General features: G+C 36.9%; 1 protein-coding gene across 4 annotated transcripts in view; it reads right to left on the minus strand.

Annotated features, from left to right (window-relative positions):
• Positions 1–5,030: 5,030 nt before the first annotated feature.
• LOC127625828 (sodium-driven chloride bicarbonate exchanger-like) overlaps positions 5,031–24,806 on the minus strand; it is a 61,755-nt gene continuing 41,979 nt past the window's right edge. For 3 of the 4 annotated variants that reach the window (XM_052101223.1, XM_052101222.1, XM_052101225.1), the window contains 17 exons: positions 23,317–23,463; positions 23,092–23,192; positions 22,483–22,657; positions 22,264–22,397; positions 21,521–21,766; positions 21,302–21,407; positions 20,174–20,335; positions 19,501–19,614; positions 19,066–19,227; positions 18,412–18,663; positions 18,206–18,274; positions 14,607–14,780; positions 14,366–14,488; positions 14,207–14,271; positions 13,927–14,037; positions 9,384–9,420; positions 5,031–7,461 (listed from right to left, as the gene is read on the minus strand). In XM_052101223.1, coding sequence (XP_051957183.1) covers positions 9,408–9,420; positions 13,927–14,037; positions 14,207–14,271; positions 14,366–14,488; positions 14,607–14,780; positions 18,206–18,274; positions 18,412–18,663; positions 19,066–19,227; positions 19,501–19,614; positions 20,174–20,335; positions 21,302–21,407; positions 21,521–21,766; positions 22,264–22,397; positions 22,483–22,657; positions 23,092–23,192; positions 23,317–23,463 — 2,154 coding nt within the window. In that variant the 3' untranslated portion in view covers positions 5,031–7,461; positions 9,384–9,407. The remainder of the gene's footprint in view (positions 7,462–9,383; positions 9,421–13,926; positions 14,038–14,206; positions 14,272–14,365; positions 14,489–14,606; positions 14,781–18,205; positions 18,275–18,411; positions 18,664–19,065; positions 19,228–19,500; positions 19,615–20,173; positions 20,336–21,301; positions 21,408–21,520; positions 21,767–22,263; positions 22,398–22,482; positions 22,658–23,091; positions 23,193–23,316; positions 23,464–24,806) is intronic. The other variant, XM_052101226.1, reaches the window with a different exon arrangement.

A 24,806-nucleotide genomic window follows, 5' to 3' on the forward strand; every position in this document is an offset into this window, starting at 1 on the left:
CTCCTTTCTCACAAAACCTGGAACAATGGATTCAATGGAATGGAGCCATATGCATACAGCCTATATTGTAATACTCAAGCAGAACCAAAAAATGTAACATTTAAAATATTATTCAATAATTATAATATTTATTAGTAAAATATTACTTTCATAATCATTAAAACAATGTAAAAATATTAATTATACATTTTTTAACAATATTTATTTTACTTTATGTAGTATTATTTTATTATTTGATGGTTTATTTATCAAAAGAAAATGAAAATGTAATATCCTTTCATTTACAATTGGAATTCAAATTTTTATTTGGATTGTGCAAGTAAAATCAAATTCTATAATAATATATCCTAAATAATAATACATATAATTAGCCAATAAAATTCCCTATAGTTTCTTTAAATGACAGCTTTGGCATTCCGCCGAGGTTATTTTCCACATTTTGATTTCAGCTGATGGGATGCTGTCTTACTTGACGACATTGCCCTTGGGAACCAGATCATCTCCTTGGAAACGCTCAGTGATCAGCCATCTGTGTTTCGGCCATAACAGAGCCCTTTTACAAACTACTTCTTCTGAGCCTACAAGCTTAGCATGAAATAGCATAATGCTATGTGTGTGTGTATATATATATATATATATATATATATATATATATACTGAAATAATGTACAGATTTTGCTCTTATGGAAAGAAATTGGTACTTTTATTCACCATAGTGGCATTCAACTGACCACAATGTATAGTCTGGACATTAAAAAAGTGAAAAATTTCTATTACTATTTGAAAAAAAATAAAATAATTAAAACTACTTTTAAAACTACTACTACTAAAAATTCCTCCACGTGCAGCAATGACAGCTTCGCAGATCCTTGGCATTCTAGCTGTCAGTTTTTCCAGATACTCAGGTGACATTTCACCCCACGCTTCTTGTAGCACTTGCCATAGATGTGGCTGTTTTTTCTTGGCAATTCGTCCCAAAAGGCCTGTACCCCTGAGTATTCTCTTTACTGTTGTACATGTAACTGGTGTTGAGTGGGTAGAATTCAATGAAGCTGTCAGCTGAGGACATGTGAGGCGTCTGTTCTATTCAAGTCTATCCTCTTGTTTAGTTGTACATCTGGCCTTCCACATCTCTTTCTGTCCTTGTTAGAGCCAGTTGTCATTTGCCTTGGAAGACTGTAGCGTACACATTTGTATGAAATCTTCAGTTTTTTTGCAATTTCAAGCATTGTATAGCCTTCATTCCTCAAAACAATGATTGGCTGACGAGTTTCTAGAAAAAGCCGTTTCTTTTTTGCCATTTTTGACCTAATATTGACCTGAAGACATGCCAGTCTATTACATACTGTGGCAACTCAAAAACAAACACAAAGACAATGTTAAGCTTCATTTAACAAATCAAATAGCTTTCAGCTGTGTTTGATATAATGGCAAGTGATTTTTTTTTTGTACCAAAATAGTAATTTAGCATGATTCCTCAATGATAAGGTGTTGGAGTGATGGGTGCTGGAAAGTCTAGATTTGATCAAAATGTGCTTTTTTTCAAATAGTGATGGTGCTGTTTTTACATGAACAATGTCTTTAGTATACTTCATGATGAGTTGAATGCCACTTTGGTAAATTCAATTACCAATTTCCTTCCGAAACAGCTCAATCTGTACATTATTTCAAAATTTTGGCTGCCAGTGTCTGTCTGTCTGTCTTTCAATCAAATTTTTCTAAATTTATTCTTGTTCACCGGCTCTCACCTTCCACTCTACTTGTGCTTCTTTTGTACTCCTTTTTTGTAAGTCGCTTTGGATAAAAGCATCAGCGAAATGAATAAATGTATATAACGCGGCGTCCCACATACATTCTATTGGCGGTACACTTGCGAGGAGACAAGAGGCCGTTTTTTAATGGACGTATATGGAGAAGATGCTTCAGTACGCCAAATAAACTGCTTTTGTGAGGAAACATAGTTCATCATTTAATTAACTGACCACCTGTCCGCTAATCTTCAACATGTTTTACACTAAACAATCCTTTTGGAGTGAACTTTGTGTGGAGCTTGCTACAATAAAATTGCAGAGAAGTCACGGACAATTTTGCGACAGGTATGTGTCAGTTTACGGCTTTCCCCAATTCATTTGTATGGTATCCGCAAACGGTGACTTACTGTCGTAATAGTTAGTTGACTGTTAAGCGCTCTCCTGTGGTAAAAACGCGGTGGTTGTTATGTAGGTGAAGATATCTGGCCATAACGTCTAATGTAAATGTATTATACATTTTTACATATTAATTATGGCTAAGTGTTGATTATGTTTTTACCATGACTTAAATTTATTTTATCTAACACAGTCACGTAAAATCAACATATCTGCAACATTTTTATACTACCGATAACTATTTCAATAATTAGATTAAACCAGACAATTTTAAATTGAAAAGTTGGCTCAAGTACAGAATGAGATAGTTTCAAGAGAAAATGCTACTAAAAATAACTTGGGTCTTAGGTCATTACAAAATGTTGACCTACTAATGTTTCACCAGCAGATGGAGATGCAGGTCCATTTCATTCACGACCAGCAAATGCATTCCTGTACTACAGCGCCTCCTGCTGGACACCATCAGCACGATATTCGTACAGCAAGAGCGCAATCTATTGGATTTACTGAATGTCACAAAGTAAACCCTTTGACCCAAACTACCGATGCCTTGTGGTTTGTGATATATATATATATATAGATCAAGATCAGTGTTTTAAGTGTTTCCCCACACTATTAATGTTGCCTAATAGCAGCCACGTTCTGAGAGGGTTATTGCTGTTTTCCCTGTGTTAGAGAGGGCAGCTGGGAAGCTCTGCAATCATAGGCGGAGTGTGTGAGGCTAGGTAAGGCTTAGCCTTCCCCTGACCACTGGCACAAAGTTGTATTAATGCTTATTAGGTATTGATCGGAAATCCCTTGTGCCGCCCGGGATAACACTGCTCGTAGCTGCACCAGTATAAGGCTCGGTTGGCACACCTCATATACAAACTTTAATTAGGCCTACTAGCATAAAGGGAAAGCTGACTCTTGATCAGTGGATATGGCCAAATTGATCTTACATTCAAAATTTTAAAACAAATATATTATAAAGTAGTGCAACTCTTACATGAATACATATTTGTATTTATATTATGGTAGCATTAAAACGAGTGTATCCGCATTTGTAACATTCCTTTTTTAATTGCATCCACTCATGTTTACATCAATAAGCATCCAATCAAACTCGAAAGATCCAGCATGGAGATGACTGAAAATAAAGTAATCGTGGTTCCTTGAGCTTGTGAAGAAGACTCTCTCCACTGGATTTTATACTAACTTCCAAAACTTTAATTCAACTGCATGATATATAGGTGTGTGACCACTTTTAACGGTGTATGCAGGTCCAAACGGTTCAGTTTAAAAAAAATATATATTTTGCTGTGTTAGCAAAAAGTGCTTACTACCTATTATTTTATTTGCTGTTATGCCAATAAAACAAATTGTACATATTTGCTTGCTGTAGCCTAATATTGAGTTGCTAAAAATTATAATAAAATATTTTCTCTTGAATGCAGGGGTTAAATTGAGATTTTGGATGCAGGGAATCTTAAAATCATGTGATTGCTGTTATAACATCCATTTAATAAAAAAATATGCATGCCTTAATATGTATACAGTATATTCATCATAGGCATTTGCCTATTTCATGGAATATACTTTAGTTTTCTCAGATGAATGTCTTTGACTGGGATTCATATGGGGGTGCCCCTAACATTAAGATGAGGACTTCATTGTGAAACTGCTTATCAGTACTACATGATCTCAATTTCCAATAGTGATAGTTATAGCTTCTGGCCTCAGTGACGGTATTAATATTTTTATTATAAATCTCAACTTTCACTATAATTTTCTTCTTCTTCTATTTTTGGCAATTTGCATTCCTTTTGCATATTGCCACATACTGGGCAGGGAGAATATTTGGTAGTAAATAAGGACTTCTTATTACTGCAGTAATTTTTTTTTATATGTCATCTTAGACTCACACTGACACCCAGCAGCATGGATGCAGCATCATTCAAATGCAATTGTTTTCAGGTATCGCAATTCACTGTCAGCCTGAATTTATTTAATCCCTGAGTGAACGTGTATAATAACAGGGCAGGTTACTGAGATTAGGCGAGTAGTATTTGGCTGGTAATGTGATTCTAAAATGGCAGCCCCATGAGGGGGACCCTCTTCAGGTAGAATAAAACAGCTTTTAAAAGGTTACTGATATGACGGTATCTTCATCACACGTGAGATCTTGTGATTTTATACATGTGTCTCAAAATTACAATGATTTACAATGATTACAATTATAATGATTTTTTTTTTAAAAGGTGGTAAAAATGACTGAGTGCACCTTTAAATATTGAACGTTTTCTCATCCACACCTATCATATCGCTTCTGAAGATATGGATTAACCACTGGAGTCATATGGATTACTTTTATGCTGCCTTTATATGCTTTTTGGACATTCAAAGTTCTGGCCACCATTCACTTGCACTGTATGGACCAACAGAGCTGAAATTATCTTCTAAAAATCTTTGTTTGTGTTCTGCAGAAGAAAGAAAGTCATACACATCTGTGATGGCATGAAGGTGAATAAATGATGAAAGAATTCAAAAATGTATTTTTTGAACCCTTTAAGGTCAGTCGGACATGGGCTAAAATAAGAGGAACTAATTTTGCCATCAAACCTCAAATGAAAATGAAATTAGAAACTCCTCATTTAAAGATTTCTTGCATGGAACAGCCACTCAAAAGCGCTTTAGCCAAATACTCTGAATGTTCATTAATTCAGAATGCATTACACATACACATGCATACTTACTATGACAACTATCTGATGATTTGAACTTATCATTCTGTATACTTTAATGCCATTTTAGGCATTGATAAAATATGTATTCCTTTATTATCAAATCCACTGTATAAATAATTAAGTTATAAAAACTTGCACAAAAAAAAAAATACACCTTCATTTTCAGTTTATTTGCAGTCACATTTATTCTGATAAAAATGTCTCACAGTTGTAACGATACATGTTCATTTTAATGAATAATTTAATAAACAACAGAAGTTTTTTTCAGGAAATGATGCTTATTTTACAGTGGTATTAACAAAACTTCAGACTGCATACATATCAGATGTGTGTCTGTCAAATGCAAGTATAATTTTGTCAACAAACACTGTAATAACACTGACATTAATTAACATGAAAACATTAATCCCACCCACCCATCCACCCACTCTATACATATTTAAATCTATCCATACATTAAATAACTTTGTTATTTAATATTATACACATAGACAAGATACATAATCGCATGTACGTGTGTTGATGATAAACGTCAGATTTGTTTCTGGTAAGTACATGGTATAATGCCCCTCTTATGAAAAGGATTATTATTGCATTTCTTGTATGAATTTTGTATTATCAGCAGTTATATAACCATTTCATTTGGGTCATGAGGTCTGTTCTCAGCTTGGAAAAGAGTCTTGTAGAGGAGACAGATGCCCTGTCACTCAGAAACATAGTGAAAACAGCACTATACAGTTTGAAGCATTTTAACAAAATATATATTTACTATTATTTGCATGGTTAAGTGCTACACAGAATGATTCAAACATGAGATAAAGCTTTTTAGAAATCATTTTCAACAACAAAAATAATAATAATTATTAGAGAAGAAGTACAAGAGAATGTTTTGTAGGCTAAAATGAGCACAGTCCTGGCTCATATATTTGTTTTAGTGAAATATTACAATAAAATTCACAAAATAAAAAAAATTGTTCATAAAAGTACATTATAAATATTAGTCACAGTTTGCAAGTAGGAAATGTTAACATCAAGAACCTTATGAAGTGATGTGGAGAACATTTTGACAATTACAAAGACATTTAACAAACGTGATGTGATAAGTTCTGTTTGATATAATTAGGTTTGTACGGAAGCGTATTGCATTCACTTGAGAAAAAAAATCTACTCTGTTTTTCTGAATTAACGACTTAATTATCTCAGAATTACGAGATCATTTTTCATGGAAAAAAAAGTTTTTGCTCTGTTTATGACGATAGATAACAGTTAATATGACGACAGACATTAGAAGCTTCATTCTAAAACCTCAATAGACGTTTCGAATGTAAATATGACATGACATTTGGTACAGTCTAGTTTGAACGGTCAGAATGACCACTATGGCCATTCTAGTAGTTCTAGAATTCCGGTAGTTCTCGTGTAATTAGTGTCCTTTGGAAGATCAAAGCATGTCTCAGCCATGACAGTATTACAAATGTCATAGACAGTAATGTCTTTGTATTGAAGGCCAAGTTTAAAATATATCTCTATATATTGTCTCAGACCCAAAGTAAAATAAAACCGGATTAAACTTGAAAGGCGGGACATGTTTACTTCCATGCAATCCAGCTAAAATAGAGCTCCCTGGCAGGATTTTGAGGGATCTCATTAATTCAGAAAAACAGAACAAAATATTTTTTTTAATGAAAAATTATCTCATAATTCTGAGATAATGAAGTCGTTAATTCAGAAAAACAGAGCAAAAACTTTTTTTTCCATGAAAAATTATCTCGTAATTCTGAGATAATTAAGTCGTTAATTCAGAAAAACAGAGCAAAAACTTTTTTCCATGAAAAATGATCTCGTAATTTTGAGATAATTAAGTCGTTAATTCAGAAAAACAGAGCAAAAACTTTTTTCCATGAAAAATGATCTAGTAATTCTGAGATAATTAAGTCGTTAATTCAGAAAAACAGAGTAGATTTTTTTTTCTCAAGTGAATGCAATACGCTTCCGTATGTTTGTATCTTCCATTAGAAATAGCTTTTTAATGAGTATTATGATATTTTTACTATACCTGAAAATGAATATTTATCATTGATGCATAATAAAAAAGAATGAATTTTATATAATAAACATTATAATCAGGCTATAAGACAAAGATTTTCAATAGGATCTACTGTCAAAAAATATAAAACATACAAAATACACTCTACTGTGTTAAAACAAAAGTAACCCTTTTTTATGTCTATAGGTGAAACTACATTGGACCATTAAACTAGAAAACAGACAAAATCCCACAGCTCCTTGTGGGCAGAAAATTCAGATACGGACACGCACGCACGCATGCACACACACACACACACACACACACACACACACACACACACACACACACACACACACACACACACACACACACAACATGTAATGTTGCCTTAGCACAGACTGGCACACACAATCTAAAGAACAGATGCGTACACTGGTGCTTTAAGTGTGGCACAATACAGAGTGTTTTTTAAATGTGAACTCACAAACTCGTCTCTCTATCCAAATCTGTCTTCTCTTCGTCATCTTGCTCATGTTTCATGGCACCTTCAACATTTGAGCTGCAGAATGCGATAGAGAAAGAGACAATTAAGATTGTCATAGAAAAAGAAGAATTTTGACAGTCGACAATCAGACAAAAACAGCAACAAGAGTTTGTTCTTGAAGCAAAATAATAAAAAATATTTTGTGTGAGCTCATACTTTATGATCAAAAGTGAAAGCAATAGAGCGTGTTTTATGATTAATACATTATTGTTGGATTATCAGGCCCCAGTGAGCTTGACCTTTCCAAAAATCATGCTTTCCCATGCATATATTATCCTCAACAAATACACACAAACATGCAAAGGAACAAAAAGCTTGAATCGATTCCTCATAAGCCTAAGGTGATGCTAGTTTTGTAAGACAGAAACTTCCTTAATACATGGTGGAAAGGAAAATATGTGAACCCTTTGGAATTAGCAGATTTTCTGCATTAATTAATCATAAAATGTGATCACATCTTTAGAATGTGCTTAGGCTAACAACACACAAACAATTATAATATTTCACATCTTTATTGAACACATCCCATTAACCATATAAAGTGCTGTGGAAAAAGTATTTGACCCCTTGGATTTAATAACTGGATGATCCTCCTTTGACAGTTATAACCTCAGCCAAGCATCCTTTGGTGGCTATGGATTAGAAGTGCACAACTTTCAGAAGGAATTTTGGACCATTTTTCCTTACAGAACTTCTTCAGTTCAGTCATATTCTTAGGATATCTGGTGTGAACAGCTCTCTTGAGGTCATTCCACAGCATCTCTATTAGGTTAAGGTCAGAGATCTTATGGGGCCACTCCAAAAGGTGGATTTTCTTTTTTTGAAGCCATTCTGTAGTGAATTTTGATATTTAGGGTCATTATCCTGCTGGGTCTCCCAACTTCTACTGAGCTTCAGCTGGCGCATAGCCACCCTGACATTATCCTGTAGGATATCTTTATAAACTTCGGAATTCATTTTCCACTTGATGATGGCAAGCGGTCCAATGCCTAAAAGCAATCCCAAATCATGATGCTCCCTCCACCATTCTTCAGTGTTGGGATGATGTTTTATGTTGGTATGCCGTGGCCTTTTTACACCATATATAGTGCTGCGTATTCTTCCCAAACAATTCAACCTTAGTTTCATCACTCCACAAAACAATTTCCAAGTAGTGCTGTGGAGTGTCAAGGTGGTCTTTGGCAAATTTCAGGCATGCCAAAATGTTTTAATTGGAAAGCATTTCATTTGTGGTGTGCTGCCATGGATGCCATGCCTCTTTTATGTTTTCTGTATAGTAGACTCATGAACAAAGATGTTAACCAGTTCCAGTGACTCCTTTAAAACTTTAGCTGTCCTTCTAGGGTTATTTTTTTACCTCAAGCATTCTGCAACAATTCTTGAGCGTAGGTCTTCAAAGATCTCTTTTTTGCGAGGCATGGTCCACTTCAGCAGATGCTTCTTGTGAATAACAAACTCAAAATGTTTGAGTGCTTTTTATAAGTCAAAGTTGCCTCTAATTGACTCTAATTAGCTTTTGTTGATGTCATTAGACTTGAGGTTCACATACTTTTTCCAACCTAGACTGTAAATGTTGAAATTATGTTTTTAATATGTAAAGAACAATACAATAATTAGTTTTATATTAGTTAAAACTGATTGTGTTTCTCGATTTCTGTATCATAGATGAAGATCAAACCAGATTTTAAGACAAATTTATATATTAATGCAGGTAATTCCAAAGGGATCACATACTCTTTCTTGCCACTGTACGTAGTATAACACTCTATCAAGGGAGACGCAAAGTGAGGGTAGTTTTTCAAGAAGTAGAGAAGGTTAAGTTTAAACATTGAGAAAAAAATGAACCATTTGCAACAAAAGTTTGACGCCAGACGCCCACAGCACTAATGTATATACAGTACATTGATCGTGCAAAGAACGTTTGGGTTGCACCTTACCTTTGGAGATCAGCATCTGAGACATTAGGAGAGGGAGCTTATGAGTGACAGGGGATGAAAAATTCAGTCATGATGTGAGCCTGATTCACATTTCCATTGTATACAGAACAGCATGTTTGAGGATTTAACTAAAGATTCAGAATGGTATTGCTAATGGAATTTCTATCATGAATTGGATCCTAATGGGATTACACCACTCAAAAAGGATTTTTGCTGCTTGTTTAATTAATTTACTTAATTAAAATGATACACAGTTCTAGAACATTTTGTCATAATTTGAAATCATTGCATTCTATCTATTTAAATTTGTAAAATGAAAGTTTAATTAATCATTTTGAGTTGGGACTACATGAATACTTTTTGTGGTGTTAATGTAGCATCGATGAAACTGAAACATTGGCAAACTTAAGCAAACTTTGATTATAGTCCTAATAAGGAAAAAAGTATAATGTAACCAAGGACAAATTATGAGAAACAGATAGATTAGTTCATTCATTAGTCACGTGACAGCCATATACACTGTGCATTGCTTACACAGGAAACAGAAATTATTAGTTCACCTCTAAAGAGTTGAAAGGTGAACTAATCATTTCTGTTTCCTGTACAGCGACTATGTGGTTTTCACGTAACAAATGAATGGAGGTTGCGCAAAGCGCTTGCACTGCCAACACAAAATGAATGAATCACTCTCTGAGACTACTCATTCTACTGAGTCACATAAAAGATTTGTTCAAATTGAACGACCCATCACTAATTGACATGTCTAATTTTGTTGGGTTTACCCAATTCAACTAGGTTATTTCTACACAAAGTGTTTGTGTTGCGATTACATAGTAATTTTAAGTTTAAAAAACTAATTTCAAACATGTGAACCACTGTCCATGATTGAATCAAGCTTCCCAGATAGTAAGGAGATGACGATTCAAGAATGCAACCCTGCAGTGGCACTGCATGCACCATACTGTGTAAATTATACACAATTGACATTATCAGTGTTGGGGGTAACATGCTACAAGTAATGTGTGTTACGAAATCAGATGACTTTTTTGAGTAATGAGTAAAGCAACGCATTATTTTTTATTTTATTTTAGACCATAATATCAGAGTTACTTTTTAAATAAAGTGAGAAATCAGGAGTAAAAATTTGCAAACTTCAGGGAGGAGAAGTAGTGCATGATGGGCATTGTATTCTATAGAGTGTGAGGCCAGAGACTATTTAGCAGAGATGTGTCACTTCTATTTAAATGAATGGGAGAAATTGGAATGCCCAACCAAGATGCTCTAGCACCCAACAGTCAATGGATGTAGAAAGGAAGTCCGGCCTTGCAGGTAAAAGTGCCAATCACCTTTTAGATACAGACATCGCCTGTGAATCAACTTGCTAATGTGCATGAGCATTAGCTATACAAGCCAAGAAAATTACATGTTTTAGCGTAATATGAGGTCAAAATTCAGTTGAGTGAAACATGATTGATTCATGTGTTAATACACACTGCATGGAAAATTGGGATTATAAAACTAGTCTTCCACTGGCCATGACATGATACACAGGGTGAAATACTCGCTCAATTCACTTACTTATACAGCTGAACTGCTCTGTGTTACAGATCCCAATAACTGGGAGAATGGGATGAGAAAAGCTGACTCTGGATCAGTGGCAAAGAGCAACGTTCTACATCAATTGTGTACGCAGAGAAAATGTCTTTGTTTCTTAAAAGATTCTAAATTTGTATTTTATAATAAACAAGTAGTTTGATTCATGGCATTTTGGTTGCATTAAAAATGATTCCATTCAAGTAGTATCAACATGCACCTTTGAAGTTTCATGCGATCAACCAGTGGCATCTGTACGCACTAAAACAACTCAAAACAAGCGTTCACTGAGATGACTTGAGTAAAAAATATTATTTTATTATCAGACACATTCCTTGAACATGTTAGGCTGGCATTCCCAGTGAACTTTATGTTGACTTCTAAAAAACATCTTAAGTTGACTGACATTGTCGGAAAAACAAATCATACATATTTAGGTTATTGATTCTTTATTATAAATATGACATGAAGAGCGACTTTCTAAATATCTGTTTGTTTACTATGCTGTTTTTACATGAGTGTTGTACAGTAGCTAGCATGACCTGTAATGTCTGTTATACAGTATGCAGTGCATGGCTTATTTGTATGGAATGCATAGCATAGCAGAAGAGAAATTGAGAAAAAGGCAGTGAGTAATGCAAAAGCAATGTAATGCATTCCTTTCCATAAAGGAGGTGGAGGAAGCAGCCGAAGGCCAAACCCCATGGAATAATTTCTCTTCCCAGTCCGCCCCTGGACAAACCACCAGTCTATTGTTTAGCCTAGTAACCAGCACCAGTCAGACACTAACTACCAGTCTGTTGCTCATCCCAGTATCCAGCACCTGTCAGACACTAACAGTCTGTTGCTCAGCCCAGTAGCCAGCACCCATCAGACACCAGCCACCAGTCTGTTGCTCAGCCCAGTAACCATCACCCATCAGACACCAGTTACCAATCTGTTGCTCAATCTGACCCAAGTCCAGCGGCCGCACACGTCCGGCCAGACCCCAGTCCCACGGCCACCCATGTCTGGCCAGACCCCTGTCCAGCAGCCATGTTTGACCTCACCCTCTGTTCTGCTGCCATGTCTGACCTAACCCTCTGCACAGACCTTTCCCTCTACCCAGCAGCCATCACTGATAGCTACCGCTACCCAGTTACCACCCAGGCTCATCCTGCCATCATTACTACCCTCAAGTTCCCACTTGCCTTGACACTTTCCCTGACCTAAGCGCCATTCTAGTTCCATCCAGCACCAAACTCCTTTCTGGTCCCTTTCTCATCCCTGGGTCTGCTCCTTTATCAGTTCCCATTCTCTCACCAAGTCTTTCCAGTTTCTCTGGCCATCCTCCTGACCTATCTTGGCTCCTCAATTGTACACCCTGTCTGCCCTATTTCCCTGGCCGACCACCTGACCTATCCTGACTCCCTAAAAGTCTGCCCTGGTCACCTTCCTAGTGCTTCCGCCCTTGGTCATTCCATCCTGTCCAGTTTGGATGCCATGGCATCCGTGGGGGGAGGTACTGTCACAGTCTGAGCTGGAAAGTCCCTTCTGCCAGGTACGTGTGCATGTCCCTCTCTATACCTCTTGTGTTTTGCAGGTGCCACGTGGAGAACCACAGCTCTGTTGCCAGGATGACTGATTGTTTCTAAACCCAGCTCATCACCAGTTGGTCTAGTTTTTGTTTGTTTATTCTTCTCCCTCATGAGTTTAGATTTATTTTGTAGTTTGCCTTTTATTCGTTTATTTAATTAAATGCTCTATTCTGCCTTCATGCATTTAGATCCTTCTCTCAGCACATGTACTGTGAGTGTAAATCCACCCCAAAAGAGGCTCAAATACAGGAGAGTGGTATTTTTTGGTATTATAATGCCAAATATCTCAAGATAATGTTTGATCAGTGGTAATTTCTCAGGGCCAGCAAATCCTTATCTGCTGTTGTAACATGCCTAATAAATAAATATTTCATTCTAATAGACCTTTTTGCCTATGTATTTTCAATCGCTTTCATCTCCTAATAAATCTACAAATGAATAGCAAAAAACAATCAGAATTAAAAATTATTTTTTAATGCTTAAAGCAAAGTGACAACTGTTTCACAAATCGCATGCCCAAAGCCGAGCTCCCAAAGCGTGTGAGTCTGAGCTCCACCCCGTCAGGCCTTCAGAATTTCTGCAGAATCCCTCAACACTGCAATGAATAGGCATCTAAAGTCAGATTGTCAGACTCATCAGCCAATCAGATTGATTGATTTGTTCTTGGTGGGTGTGGTCTTTAGGATATGTCCCGGCCGAGGCCTTCTAGCTGGCCTTGAGTGACGCAATCATGCTTTAAGTGATGTACATAATTTGAAAGTGAAGAGCGTGAGATCTTGCTGATGAGTCGGCTGTCATTACTGCCGCATCACCGTTGAGAAAGAGATCCTAATGGATTTAAAAACCTGAGATGTTCAAAGTTGTTTCAATGCCGTAAGAGACATCGATTCTATGTTGATTATATGTTGGTTTGCTATCTGGGTTAGCCAAAGAGCTATTTAATTTTTTTTTGTTACAATCCTCTAAAATCCAAACAAGATCCTACCAATAGTATGTTACTTGATTTTTAACAGATTCTTGATTGATCCCCATTGGGTTTCTTAGGGTTGGTTCTAAATGATAATAGAAATTCTATTAACAATCCTATACATTGCTTAAGGATGTTTTTAGGGCTCAAGGTGATTTCATGAAAAGGCTCAGATGTGACCAAACTCCCATGCACCACTCTTTAAGCTTTTAAATTGTATAAATCAACTCTAAAAAACGTTACTAAATCCAAAACCAGGAACTCTCCCACAGTGAATTAAAATACTATGTCCTCTATTTGATATATCCTAATGCAGTGTTTACAGGTGTGTGGCAATATTAAGGTGAAGTGTTTGAAAATTGCCATGCACGTTCCAAATACAAAAAACGATGAATTTTGTTCAAACCTTTTTGAGCTTTGATCTTTTTTGCCGCTGTCAGTGGTGAGGCTGTTCCAGACATTTCCAAAAGACGCCTTTGTCACTTCATCTGAAATGTTGACGGTGGATGGGTCATCCCTTAATCAACACAAACATGTTGGTTTCAATTGTTTTGGTGTCATGTTTTCAAAAATTATTTGAAAATGTATGGCTCAATTGTTTATGTTTTTCACCTTCATTTAATGGTAAAATTTTTATATTAATGTTATCTCATCCTTGAATCAGACAGATTTTTCTCCCCACTTACTTGTAATGCCCTTCTAGGGGCACTTGTACAATCCCTTCATCCTCCACTAAGACGCACTGATTCTCCTGAAAGAGGAAGAGAAAAAAACACCTTTAATCAACCAATCACTGAACTGTCCTTTTAAACCAGAGGTTGTCAACCTTTTTTGACACCTTTTACCTCTTGCTCTGCATCTTCCATTTTTTTCTTCTTGCTCTCAGGCATGAGGTCATCAAGCCAGCTGAGGTCTCGCTTCGAAAACACAAAGTCCAGCAGCTTACGAATGAATACCAGTGCTAAAACCTGCATGAAAACACCCAAACATCAAATCAGAACGTGATGAACATAAACATTGGCACTTTACTCCCTAAGACACACAGCTCCCTAACAAATACAGTACAAATATGCACAAATGCCATACCATCATAGGAAAGACAATGGCGGCTCTGGAAGTTTTGATGACCCAAAGAAGCACCAGGCAAGTGAACTGGATGGTGGTGAACATATGGACCTTTCTCAGGGGGACATGTCTCAGATAGATAAAATCTGGCTGGTGTTTTGTTGGCATCCCGAACAGCTTCAGACGATCAAAGAACTGAATGGTAAACAAAAACACACATATCCAGATCAGAAATGCACAAAATATGCAACACAAATCTAAAGACAATGCAAGAATGAGATGTCAGTGATTGTAAATACCAGCTGAAGTTGATTGAACAGCCATTATAATTCTGAACTTTATAAATTACATGATCACTATTTGATAGTTTGATTACACCAAACTTTAACTTGGGAGTTGTTTAAGATGACTATCGTCAAGTACACACTAATGTTTTGGGAGTGACAACCACATTTAAATGTGTGATTGAATCCCCCAAGTTTTTATTCTGTGTTTTATGTAATACAGGTGTCACTCCTACCAGACTTCTGCAGGGACAGGGGCGAAAGGATGAAAAAGGTCACTGATATTTTTTTAATGTGTTTAGTTATTAAAAAAAAACATTAAAGAGTAGCACTTATATATATACTTAACAAACTCTTTGCTTTTTGAGTATTATAGCATTTGTCTTGTTTTATAAACATAATTCTTTCCAATTAACTGAGCCGGTTCTCGCCTCCTCCTTCCCGGGTTTCGGCACCAGTGTAAAAGAGTTCAGACGGGCAAGTAGGAGGCGAAAACCGGCTTGACAATATAAATAATAGTTTAATGAAAAACTTAAACAAACGACACAAACACACATATAAACGATCTCTCTCTCGTTGCACCACCTTCCGCAGCCGGACTTATATCTCTCGGAGGCTTAATTAGCCTGATAAGGGACCGGGTGTGTTTAATCACGACCCGATAGCTGTCACAATAGCTATGTATCTTGGAGACAGTATCATGAAATATGATTATAATCATTCAGTATCACGGTATTACCATGGTAACAACACAGCTTCTTTTTTTGTTTTGTTATAGTGCTCTAATCTTTTTCTTGTCTCATCACTCTTTTCACTTTACTCATCTGTGCACCCTCACAAAATTGTAATACCACAGTATTTTTCTATTCATTTCTATTAGTTTCAACAAAAAACAAACTGGCTTTGTCTGAATCAGACAGTCCTTCAGTTAATGGCAGTATTCTATAAAACAAGTATAACATTTCTATACTCCCATTATTGTTAATAAAGCTCTCTAAACTGCAGATGTGCCATGTGATGTCGGAAATGCAGTAGCAATCGAGTATTAATCTGTTGATGAAATTACAACACAATACATAGAGTGGATATTTTCTCTGACCTGTGTTGGTTTTCATTTATAGTTCTGCGCTGGTGTGTCTGTGTCATTCTGTGAGTACACAGCCAAAATGCTAACTATGATTCATAAATAAACAAAAGCAATGTAATCAATGTAATTTATGGATTCTCAAGTATTTATTGCATTATTGTAGCATCAAAAATTAGTTCATGTAAACATGTTTAGTTACATATTATTTATTATTCATGTTGCCTGCAGAAAATAAATGAGGAAATTTCTGTATGCTTGCTCTTGAGTCGCTTAAATAATAATGTATAAACATGTTTTGGCATACTTTTGATATTCCGTGCCGATAAAGAAATCATCAAAATAATTAATAACCACTCGCCTCAATAACACAGAACTGGTGTCGTTTTAAAGAATTTGCAATGCATACAGGCAATATAACCATTGCATAACTTGTGAAATATGATTATTTACTCCACAAAAACTGTCAAACGTATGGTCAAATCATAGTGCCGATCGGAAAGTTTGCAAATGGAAAACACCACATTATTTCACTCATATATTAAATTAATATCAAGTAATGGCCTGGAGATAAAAGCTTTTAGAGTGGACATGCTGTAAACAGATATCTTCTGTCATCTTTTGCTTTTAACTTCATGAAACACAAACAGAATAAAAAAAAAACAGCTGATGCTCCGTGACACCGCTTCGATGCTCTGGGGCGAATTCAAAACAACATCTGTGCTCCCTCGAAGGGCACTGCTGTGGGAGGGGATGCCACTCGAAAGCTCATTCCAAACGAAAGTGAGATATTCATACACATTCCTACAGTAATTCTGTGTTCCCTTCAGAGAACCCACTTCAAGGGCTCTGCAACTCGGAGGGAGTAGGGTATAGGGAGGAGCACTTGGGATTAGATTCCACCCCCGATCTGCTATAGCGCACGCTGGTAAAGGCACCAATGCTTCATTTTCTTCAATACGCCCATTTACAAAGAAACCTCATAATATCACATTATTACTGTTATTTGAGATTATAATGAGATTTTATTTTTGTAAATTGAAATTTCTACTTTTTTCTGGACGACCAGAAGGGCACCTTCAGGGGTAAAACTGTTTTGGACTAGATAAAACTGTTTTAGACTAGTCTTACTAGTTAGTCGTCTAAAATGTTGGTCTTCATTTTTTCGTATAAAACTAATAAAACTTATTGAAGTCTAATTTAAGACCGAAATGTAAGACAGCACACCCCTAGGCTAACCTTTGTTTACATTCTATGTTGCCATGGAAAATAACTGTCAGCTGAGCCAGTGTGGGCTTCAGTTGAGGGCTGAAAGGGGCTTGAGTTGAGACTTTGTAGAAGACTTCAACTTCAACGATGGTAACAAAACGTCATGTGGTTTTTTTTTATTATTTGGGTTAAAATCGCTAAATTTGTTCATTAGAATCAATTTTGAAGCACTGTAGTCCTCTAACAAGCAAATATTTTCAGTGAATGAAAACTGTATTGAGCATCCACTGTCGCACAACCCAAAATTATCACTACGCTTCTCATAGCGATAATCACAGTAAAGTTTGGATGTCTGACGGCTGTTAATAAGAAACATGGATGCCAAAAATGTAACCCCATTGGTGAGTCAACTGTATTAGCAACTAGTAGCTCTGTTTGGTAAGAGACTAATTAGCAGAGACGGGCCACTTCTAATAAAATGAATGGGAGAAATTGGAATGCCTAACAGATGTAGATAAGGAAGTCCCACCTGACAGGCCAAAAGCCAATCGCCTTTTAGATACAGACATCATTGATTATCTTGAGAATGTGCATGCATATTAGCTAGACAAGCTATAAAAATTGCATTACTTCATGTAATCGGAGGTAAAGAAGCACAATATATGATACCAGTGTTGTCAGATTTTACTGCTGATTTGAAATATGTTTTTGATCATAATCTGGCCAAAAGTTTTGGAGATTTTGGTCTTTTCCCATTCAAGTAGATAAGAGATGTATGCTGCTTGTTTACATAGTCAAAATAGCTGAGAGCATTTCAAAGATGCCCACTGAGTAAACTGACTTACTAAAAAAGACTTTGGTTCAGTTCTGTGACTACAAGGTGGATTTAATAAAAATTTGAATATTACTAGAACTAGATACAATTAGCCGTAGTGTGTATGGCCTTAGAAAAATGACTGAATCCTTTTAGCATTTAATACTGAGTTGAACTGTTGGACACATTTTATTAGATAATTAAATAATTGCTTTAATCATTGCAGTACCTGTATGCCCCTGAGAGATGACGCACCCATGTAGAGGAAAACTCCATACAACACAGGCATCGGGATGTTCTGAGAAGAAAACAATTTTAATATATAAACAGTAACAAAGGGAAAACATCTCAAAATGCTACATTTATAGTCTGTGACTATTATATGTTGATCAAACTTGGCTGTCTTTCTGACTCCATAAGCCAAAGATCACTGACCTTTAGTACGGAGGTCATGAATACCGAGCAGCCCATAAGCAGGAATATCATGAGACCAGTGAAACGCTGTTCTCTGATGCCCAAGAACTTGGGCTGTTCACCAGGGGCTGAGCATTCAGACTCCAGCTTTAGGCTGTTCACGTGAGAGATCGAAAGAACCGTTGCGGCCACAAACCACGGCAGGCCCATCAAAGAGCACACGCCCAACATCACAGCCACCACAAACAGATCCAAATGGTACCCACAGCCTTTCTGTAGATGCACACAATCGCAAACATGTAAGAGGGTGTACACAAAGGACACGTTTTTTTAATGAAAATAAAGCTAGATGGAGCGCAACACGTTTTTCAAAAGTGTAACTTGACATGCGAGACGCTGAAACAGCAAAATGTGACTCAAGCGACAAAGACATTTCACACGCGTACACATACGTACACAACAATTACAAAATAGCATGTTCTACAACACTGAAGCTCATGACCATTTGATGTGATGTTTAAATCTGCAAAATGCCTCAAACTGTAGACTCTATGACAGATTTCAAACTGATTTCAAACAAAAGAAATCTAAAAACAAAAAGCATGAAGCAGTAGAATGTGAAGGACGTTTGAATGCAGTTGCATTGGTTATTAGAGACAAATCTTGTCTTGGTACCTTCAGCTTGTGTTCCTTCCTGTTAATGATGACGGCAGTAATCTGCTGGTCCATGAAGATGAGTATGGTGCACAGGAGAGCTGGGATGAAGGTCACAATAATGGTCCACCATGGGTTTGGCCCCAGAGGGCTGATGAACCAGCCACGGTCATCTCTGGTTGGCTGTAAGAGACCAGGTAATCAATTACATTTATATTTATATCCTGGAGAATCAAGGCTGTAACCACCACAGACGTTGATGTGCACTCCTAATATACAGATTTGTGATCACTTAAATGGGGTTTTCAGTGGTTTATTACAGCTTTGACCAGCTCATCCAAGAAGAATTTAGAGTCTGAACTATCCATTTTATGAGTACAAATAACTGACAAAACCACAATAGTGTGAATAATGCATGTTGGTATGGAGATATCTCTCCAACTCTTAATGACTCACTTTAAATTCGTTAGGAACCTGTAGTTTGGGGGAGGGGATTCCAAGGGCATAGTCAATCAAAACCATTGTCATGATGGTGATGAAAACCGCAAAATCACTTATCACTGCCCTCACCTGTAGAGAAAACACAGGTAGGATAAAATCTAGAATGGCAATTAGCATGAATAGGGAGGGTCCTTATAAAGGGACAGGGCTTAATGTCCCACATGTTGTCTCAAATGGTCTGTTAAAATGGCTATTAAAGTTTCTCAGTTTTATTTGTAGTATAAATTATTGTCTAGATTGCTGCTAAAGTGACAATTAGACGGTGTTGTCAAATGATATCTATTACTTTTCTCCATGCTGGTCAGGATGGATCAATGATTTCTGGATATGTATAATGTTTTTAATATTTATTTTATTTCAGAATTTACTTTAGAGAGTACAAATGTCTCCAATAAGACAAAAGACATCCTTAAAAACATCTATCCAGAATGCGGCCCAATGGAGGATTGAGTTTTCTGGTCCGGAACCAATTGTGTCTCATTACCTGACAACATTTGTCGCCCAATGGGAAATCAAGAACAGCATCTGTACATAAACACGCATACACACACTCTAATACAGATTAGCAGGAACATACTTAAGAAGTTGCGTTTGTTTTTCAACATCAAAACACACATAAATGCCTTGCCTTAGTGGGGAAGTAGTGGCTGGTTTTGAACTCCTTGAGGAAGGAGGACATTGCAACCGTTGAGAAGAAGAGCACGACAGACCAGAAGAGAACGTCAGGGATGTACGGACCGTGATGACCACATGCACTGCCTACAAACTCACCCTTGTTCTCTAAACAGCCCTGAGACAAAACATCAGTCAATCAACCAATCAGTCAGTCAGTCTAACATTCAATTATTTTCCGCTTAAGTGGCACAGCTAAACATCCCTCACAAAAATAAATAAAAAAAGGGTAAAACTCTATAAAATCATGTGTAACTGTTGAAAATATCAAAGGGATTTGTTTATAGTGGATCTTGTTTGTGTGTATGTGCGTGCGTGCGTGCGTGTGTGTGTGTAGGAGCTTAAATATAAAGCAGAGAGAGGCAAACTGAGGCAAACCAGCAGAGGATTTGCTCTATTAAACTCTGAGTCTCTGTAATTTATTGAACCATATCTGAGCCAAAGAAACGACAACCTCATACACTTATACAGAGTCTGTTGAAATACTACCATCTGTTATTGAAAAAACTAGTATGCAGTGTGTGTGCACAGCAACAAAAATACTGTATCCCACAGTGAGCTTTACTTTACATTTTGAACGTGACAAATGAACCACACATAATATTAGTCACAAGTTTTGGTTTAAATAAATCAAATAATTTGGGGGCTCGTCAGGGATATTCTAAAAATAAATGACAATAGTTGGATGCCACTTGCTGATTAAACCTGCAATGTGATGAGGTCATGTGAAAACAATGTAGCACACTACAGTTTGAAACGTTCATCAGTGCATAATGCATTCTATTTCACAAAACACAAGAACACAAAAGGCAATATTCAGTATATGCTGTGCAGTACACAGTATGTAGTATGCTAATATTCCTTTCCAAACATGGCTGAGTTCGGAATGGAATAATAGCTTACCAATTGCTGTATACTGTGCAGTATACACAGTATAATGCATACTAGTATTAAAAAACAATAGTAAGTGAAACAGTATATAAAAAAAAAACTTTTAAACCTTACTTCACTTACTATTTCTGCTAAATATGGCTATGGCAGAAATAGTATCGAAATATTCAATTCCAAATTCAGCCATACTCACCTTGACATCTAAGCTCAACCAGTCGATCTGAGATGCGCTGATGTTATTGTCCTCCCAGTACCGCAGTGTTGCATTGCTGGGTTCTTCGGGCATTGTGCACACACACCTACAAAACACACACAACAAAACACACCGCATTATCTTTGTCAACATGTTTACAGCTGAATTACTCATATGGATGTGATTACTGCATGTGAGTATGTATGTTTCAGTTCTTACGAGTACTGAGTTAATTTGTTGAGGTCGTTGTGTGTGTTGAAAGGGTACGTCTCTCCCAGATGGATGAGTTTCTCCAGAGCTTCATAGATGAATATGATGCAGATGAGAGAAGCAAAGGCTTCCTCTGTGAATCTGGTTATGTAACACACCAGCGAACTTGCGTCTGTGGCAACAAGCAACAGACACAAAAAGGCAGTCCACAGACCGATGCACACACGCAAGGAGAGGTAGGACAAACCATACTCTCTAAGGAAACACAAAGACACACACACACACACACACACACACACACACACACACACACACACACACACACACAAACGCTCAATTGATACTATAATAAAATATTATATATTATAGCTATAGTAAAAAAATGACTTGAGTTTACACCTAAAGGTATAGTTCACCCAATAATGAAAATTCTGTAATAATTTTCTCATCCTTATGTTGTTACAAGCCCATATGACTTTCTTTCTACTGTGGAACACCAAAGTAGATGTCAGGCAAATTAACATTCAGCTAACATTCTGCCTAACATCTCCGTTTACGTTTCACGGTAGACAAAGTCATACGAGTGTTGAACATCATGAGGGTGAGTAAATGACAAAATCATTTTCAGTTTTGGGTGAACTATCCCTTTAGGTTAGTGCCCCACAGTTACAATGACACTTATGTCACTAAAACACAAAATTATCTTAATGAGACTCAAAATTCTAAGTGCAAATCAATTGAAAGAACCTCACTTGCAAAATTTGTAGAGGATTTTCTCAAAGACCAAGACTGGCCCTGTGCTGCCCAGAATTGTTAGGGGCTGCCCAGAAAACAAAGAATACGCTATTCCTGTCATAGATGCTCCAAACAGAGACTCTATCGCACTCTAAGACAGAAAGAGAGAGGGAAGAATTATATATCACAGAGCATAACCAACCCAGCAAAATGAACAAACACAAGCATTTTCTTACTATGCGTCCTTCTGTAGCTTCTCCTAGCAGGCCTCCAAAGGTGATAACAGGAGACATACAGGCGCAGTAGAGAAAGAGGAAAGAGGCCAGACACTGCAGACTTATGGCATCTGTATAATCTGACAGGTAGTGAGGAGCCTTACGCTTAATGTCCCACCAAAGCCCACCAAATAACCTGAAGATCAAAAAAAAAATTTACAAAATCTACATTGCTGATATATTATACTAATATATCTGTACTAAGTATACACATTTTTTTTAAGATCAGTCTTTGTGTCACTTCTTGATAGTGATAGTCTTGAATGCAGGCCCACAACACCTGATGCTGGTGAGCAAGTGTCCCAACAAGGCTTTCTGAATGGCTTAACCAGCAAGACTTCCTTGGGTAACCAGCATTACCAGCAAAGCCATACTGATCAATCAGCTTCATTAGCTAAGTTTTGCTGGTTAACAATATGGCTATGCTGGTCCCATTCCAAACCAATACTAACCAGCATAAAGCCTAGGGCAGCATGGGAACTGCATTCCGGTTAGGCTAGTCTTTTCAGAAAGGAAATATTCATTCACATAAACATTACACACATACAAATGTACAACTCGATCACTTACATCCCTGTGCGCTGTAGCTCTGGTCCTCCATGACCACCATGCTCCTCGGCTTCCCCCAAATCTGCCCCTCCATTGGCCAGAGGAGGAACCTTACGCTTCTCCTGCAAGATGGAGATAGAACACCATTACAATTGGTCTCAGTTGTTTAAAAACATAAAGAAAAAGAGTCAGGAATCTCTATCCCAGCATTAGTGAGTTGTTGGACTGTTTAAGAATGTGTGTCACCTGAGAGGGCACATTTTTGGGCGGCTCTATTCTGATAGTAGGATCCCACTCGCCCGGGGGCAGCACAGTCACCTGGTCCAAAAACTCATCGATTCCCGCCACAAGATCAATGCGATCCTTTGCTTTATAAGCCACGTCATGGAACACCTGGAGGAAAGATGTTCAAGTAAAATCACAAACACTAGGGATGACACGATATCATGTTTTTGAGAACGAGTTCATGTACCGATATTTCCTTTTTGGCACTCGTAAATTTTACCATTAAAATGCTGTTTAAATAAGTGAATTTGTTAAAACTTGAATAAACAAAATAACAGTGGCAAGAAAAAGTATGTGAAGAATTTGATGGCTTTCTGCATTGATTGGTCATAAAATGTGATTGCTTAAATATAATGTAATTATACAGTAGTGATCCAGTTTTGTCATCATTTTTTCCATTTAAATCGAGCTTTTATTTTGAAATGTTTCGGTGCTGCAACGACGGTAGCTTTTCAATCTGGAAAAGCCAGTTGCTATGTGACTCAAAGTGATTATTAAACCACAAAAAGGCAGCTATTTCATTAAATAAATATGAAGTCTTCTGTTCCTCACGCAACAAAGTTCATTAGCGCTCTGCTCGCTGTCATCTTCTACAAACAAAGCATGCACTGCTCATGGTGGTGTTCTCCGTGTGTTGAGTCAACGATCTCTAAAAGGTATGAGAACTTCATGTTTTTATGTCAGCACAACTCTGGATCCACACATTTACAAATGCTCAAATTTGAAGCACACACCACATGCAAACTATATATTTATCTCATTAAATTGTAGATTTTGCGGTTAAATAATCTAAGTTGGACATAACGTGATTTTAATTAGTGCATTGAACGACAGCGACCCCAACTTTTGGGCCAGTAAAATCCCGGGCCGATTTCTCTTCCCAGTCCACCCCTGGTAGGAGTTTAGCAATGGGTTGACTTGTCCTTCCTAGTGTTCACATGAAAGTAACGGCACTGATAGATAATGTGATTTTTGGAGCTTCAAAATTTTGGAACCCATTCACTTGCCTTGTATGGAAAAAAAGAGCTGAGATATTCTTCAAAAAATCTTAATTTGTGTTCTGCTGAAGAAAGAAAGTCATACACATCACGGATGGCATGAGGGTGAGTAAATGATGAGAGAATTAACATTTTTGTGTTAATCATTCCTAATGTGGCCCCTGTACCAAACCAAAAAACTGCTTTACTGCCTCTATTGTGTGGGACATGATGCGCCAAATAACCCTGCTTTTTAGTGGGTTTTTTTTTTGCATTCCTTGCATTGTTTTGAATATGTTTTATGTGCAACAATAACTCTCTCAGTCGGCATTAAGGAAAATGTTTACCCTACACATAAACTGATTTTAATGTAATTGTTTCACACATTATGATATTGAAAATAACATATTTTCATTTCTTTAATTATGTCACCCTTTTATATTTTAAATCAGATTCATGTATTGTTTACATTAT

Source organism: Xyrauchen texanus, chromosome 32 (assembly GCF_025860055.1).
Source record: "Xyrauchen texanus isolate HMW12.3.18 chromosome 32, RBS_HiC_50CHRs, whole genome shotgun sequence".
In the NCBI taxonomy this organism is placed as follows: domain Eukaryota; kingdom Metazoa; phylum Chordata; class Actinopteri; order Cypriniformes; family Catostomidae; genus Xyrauchen; species Xyrauchen texanus.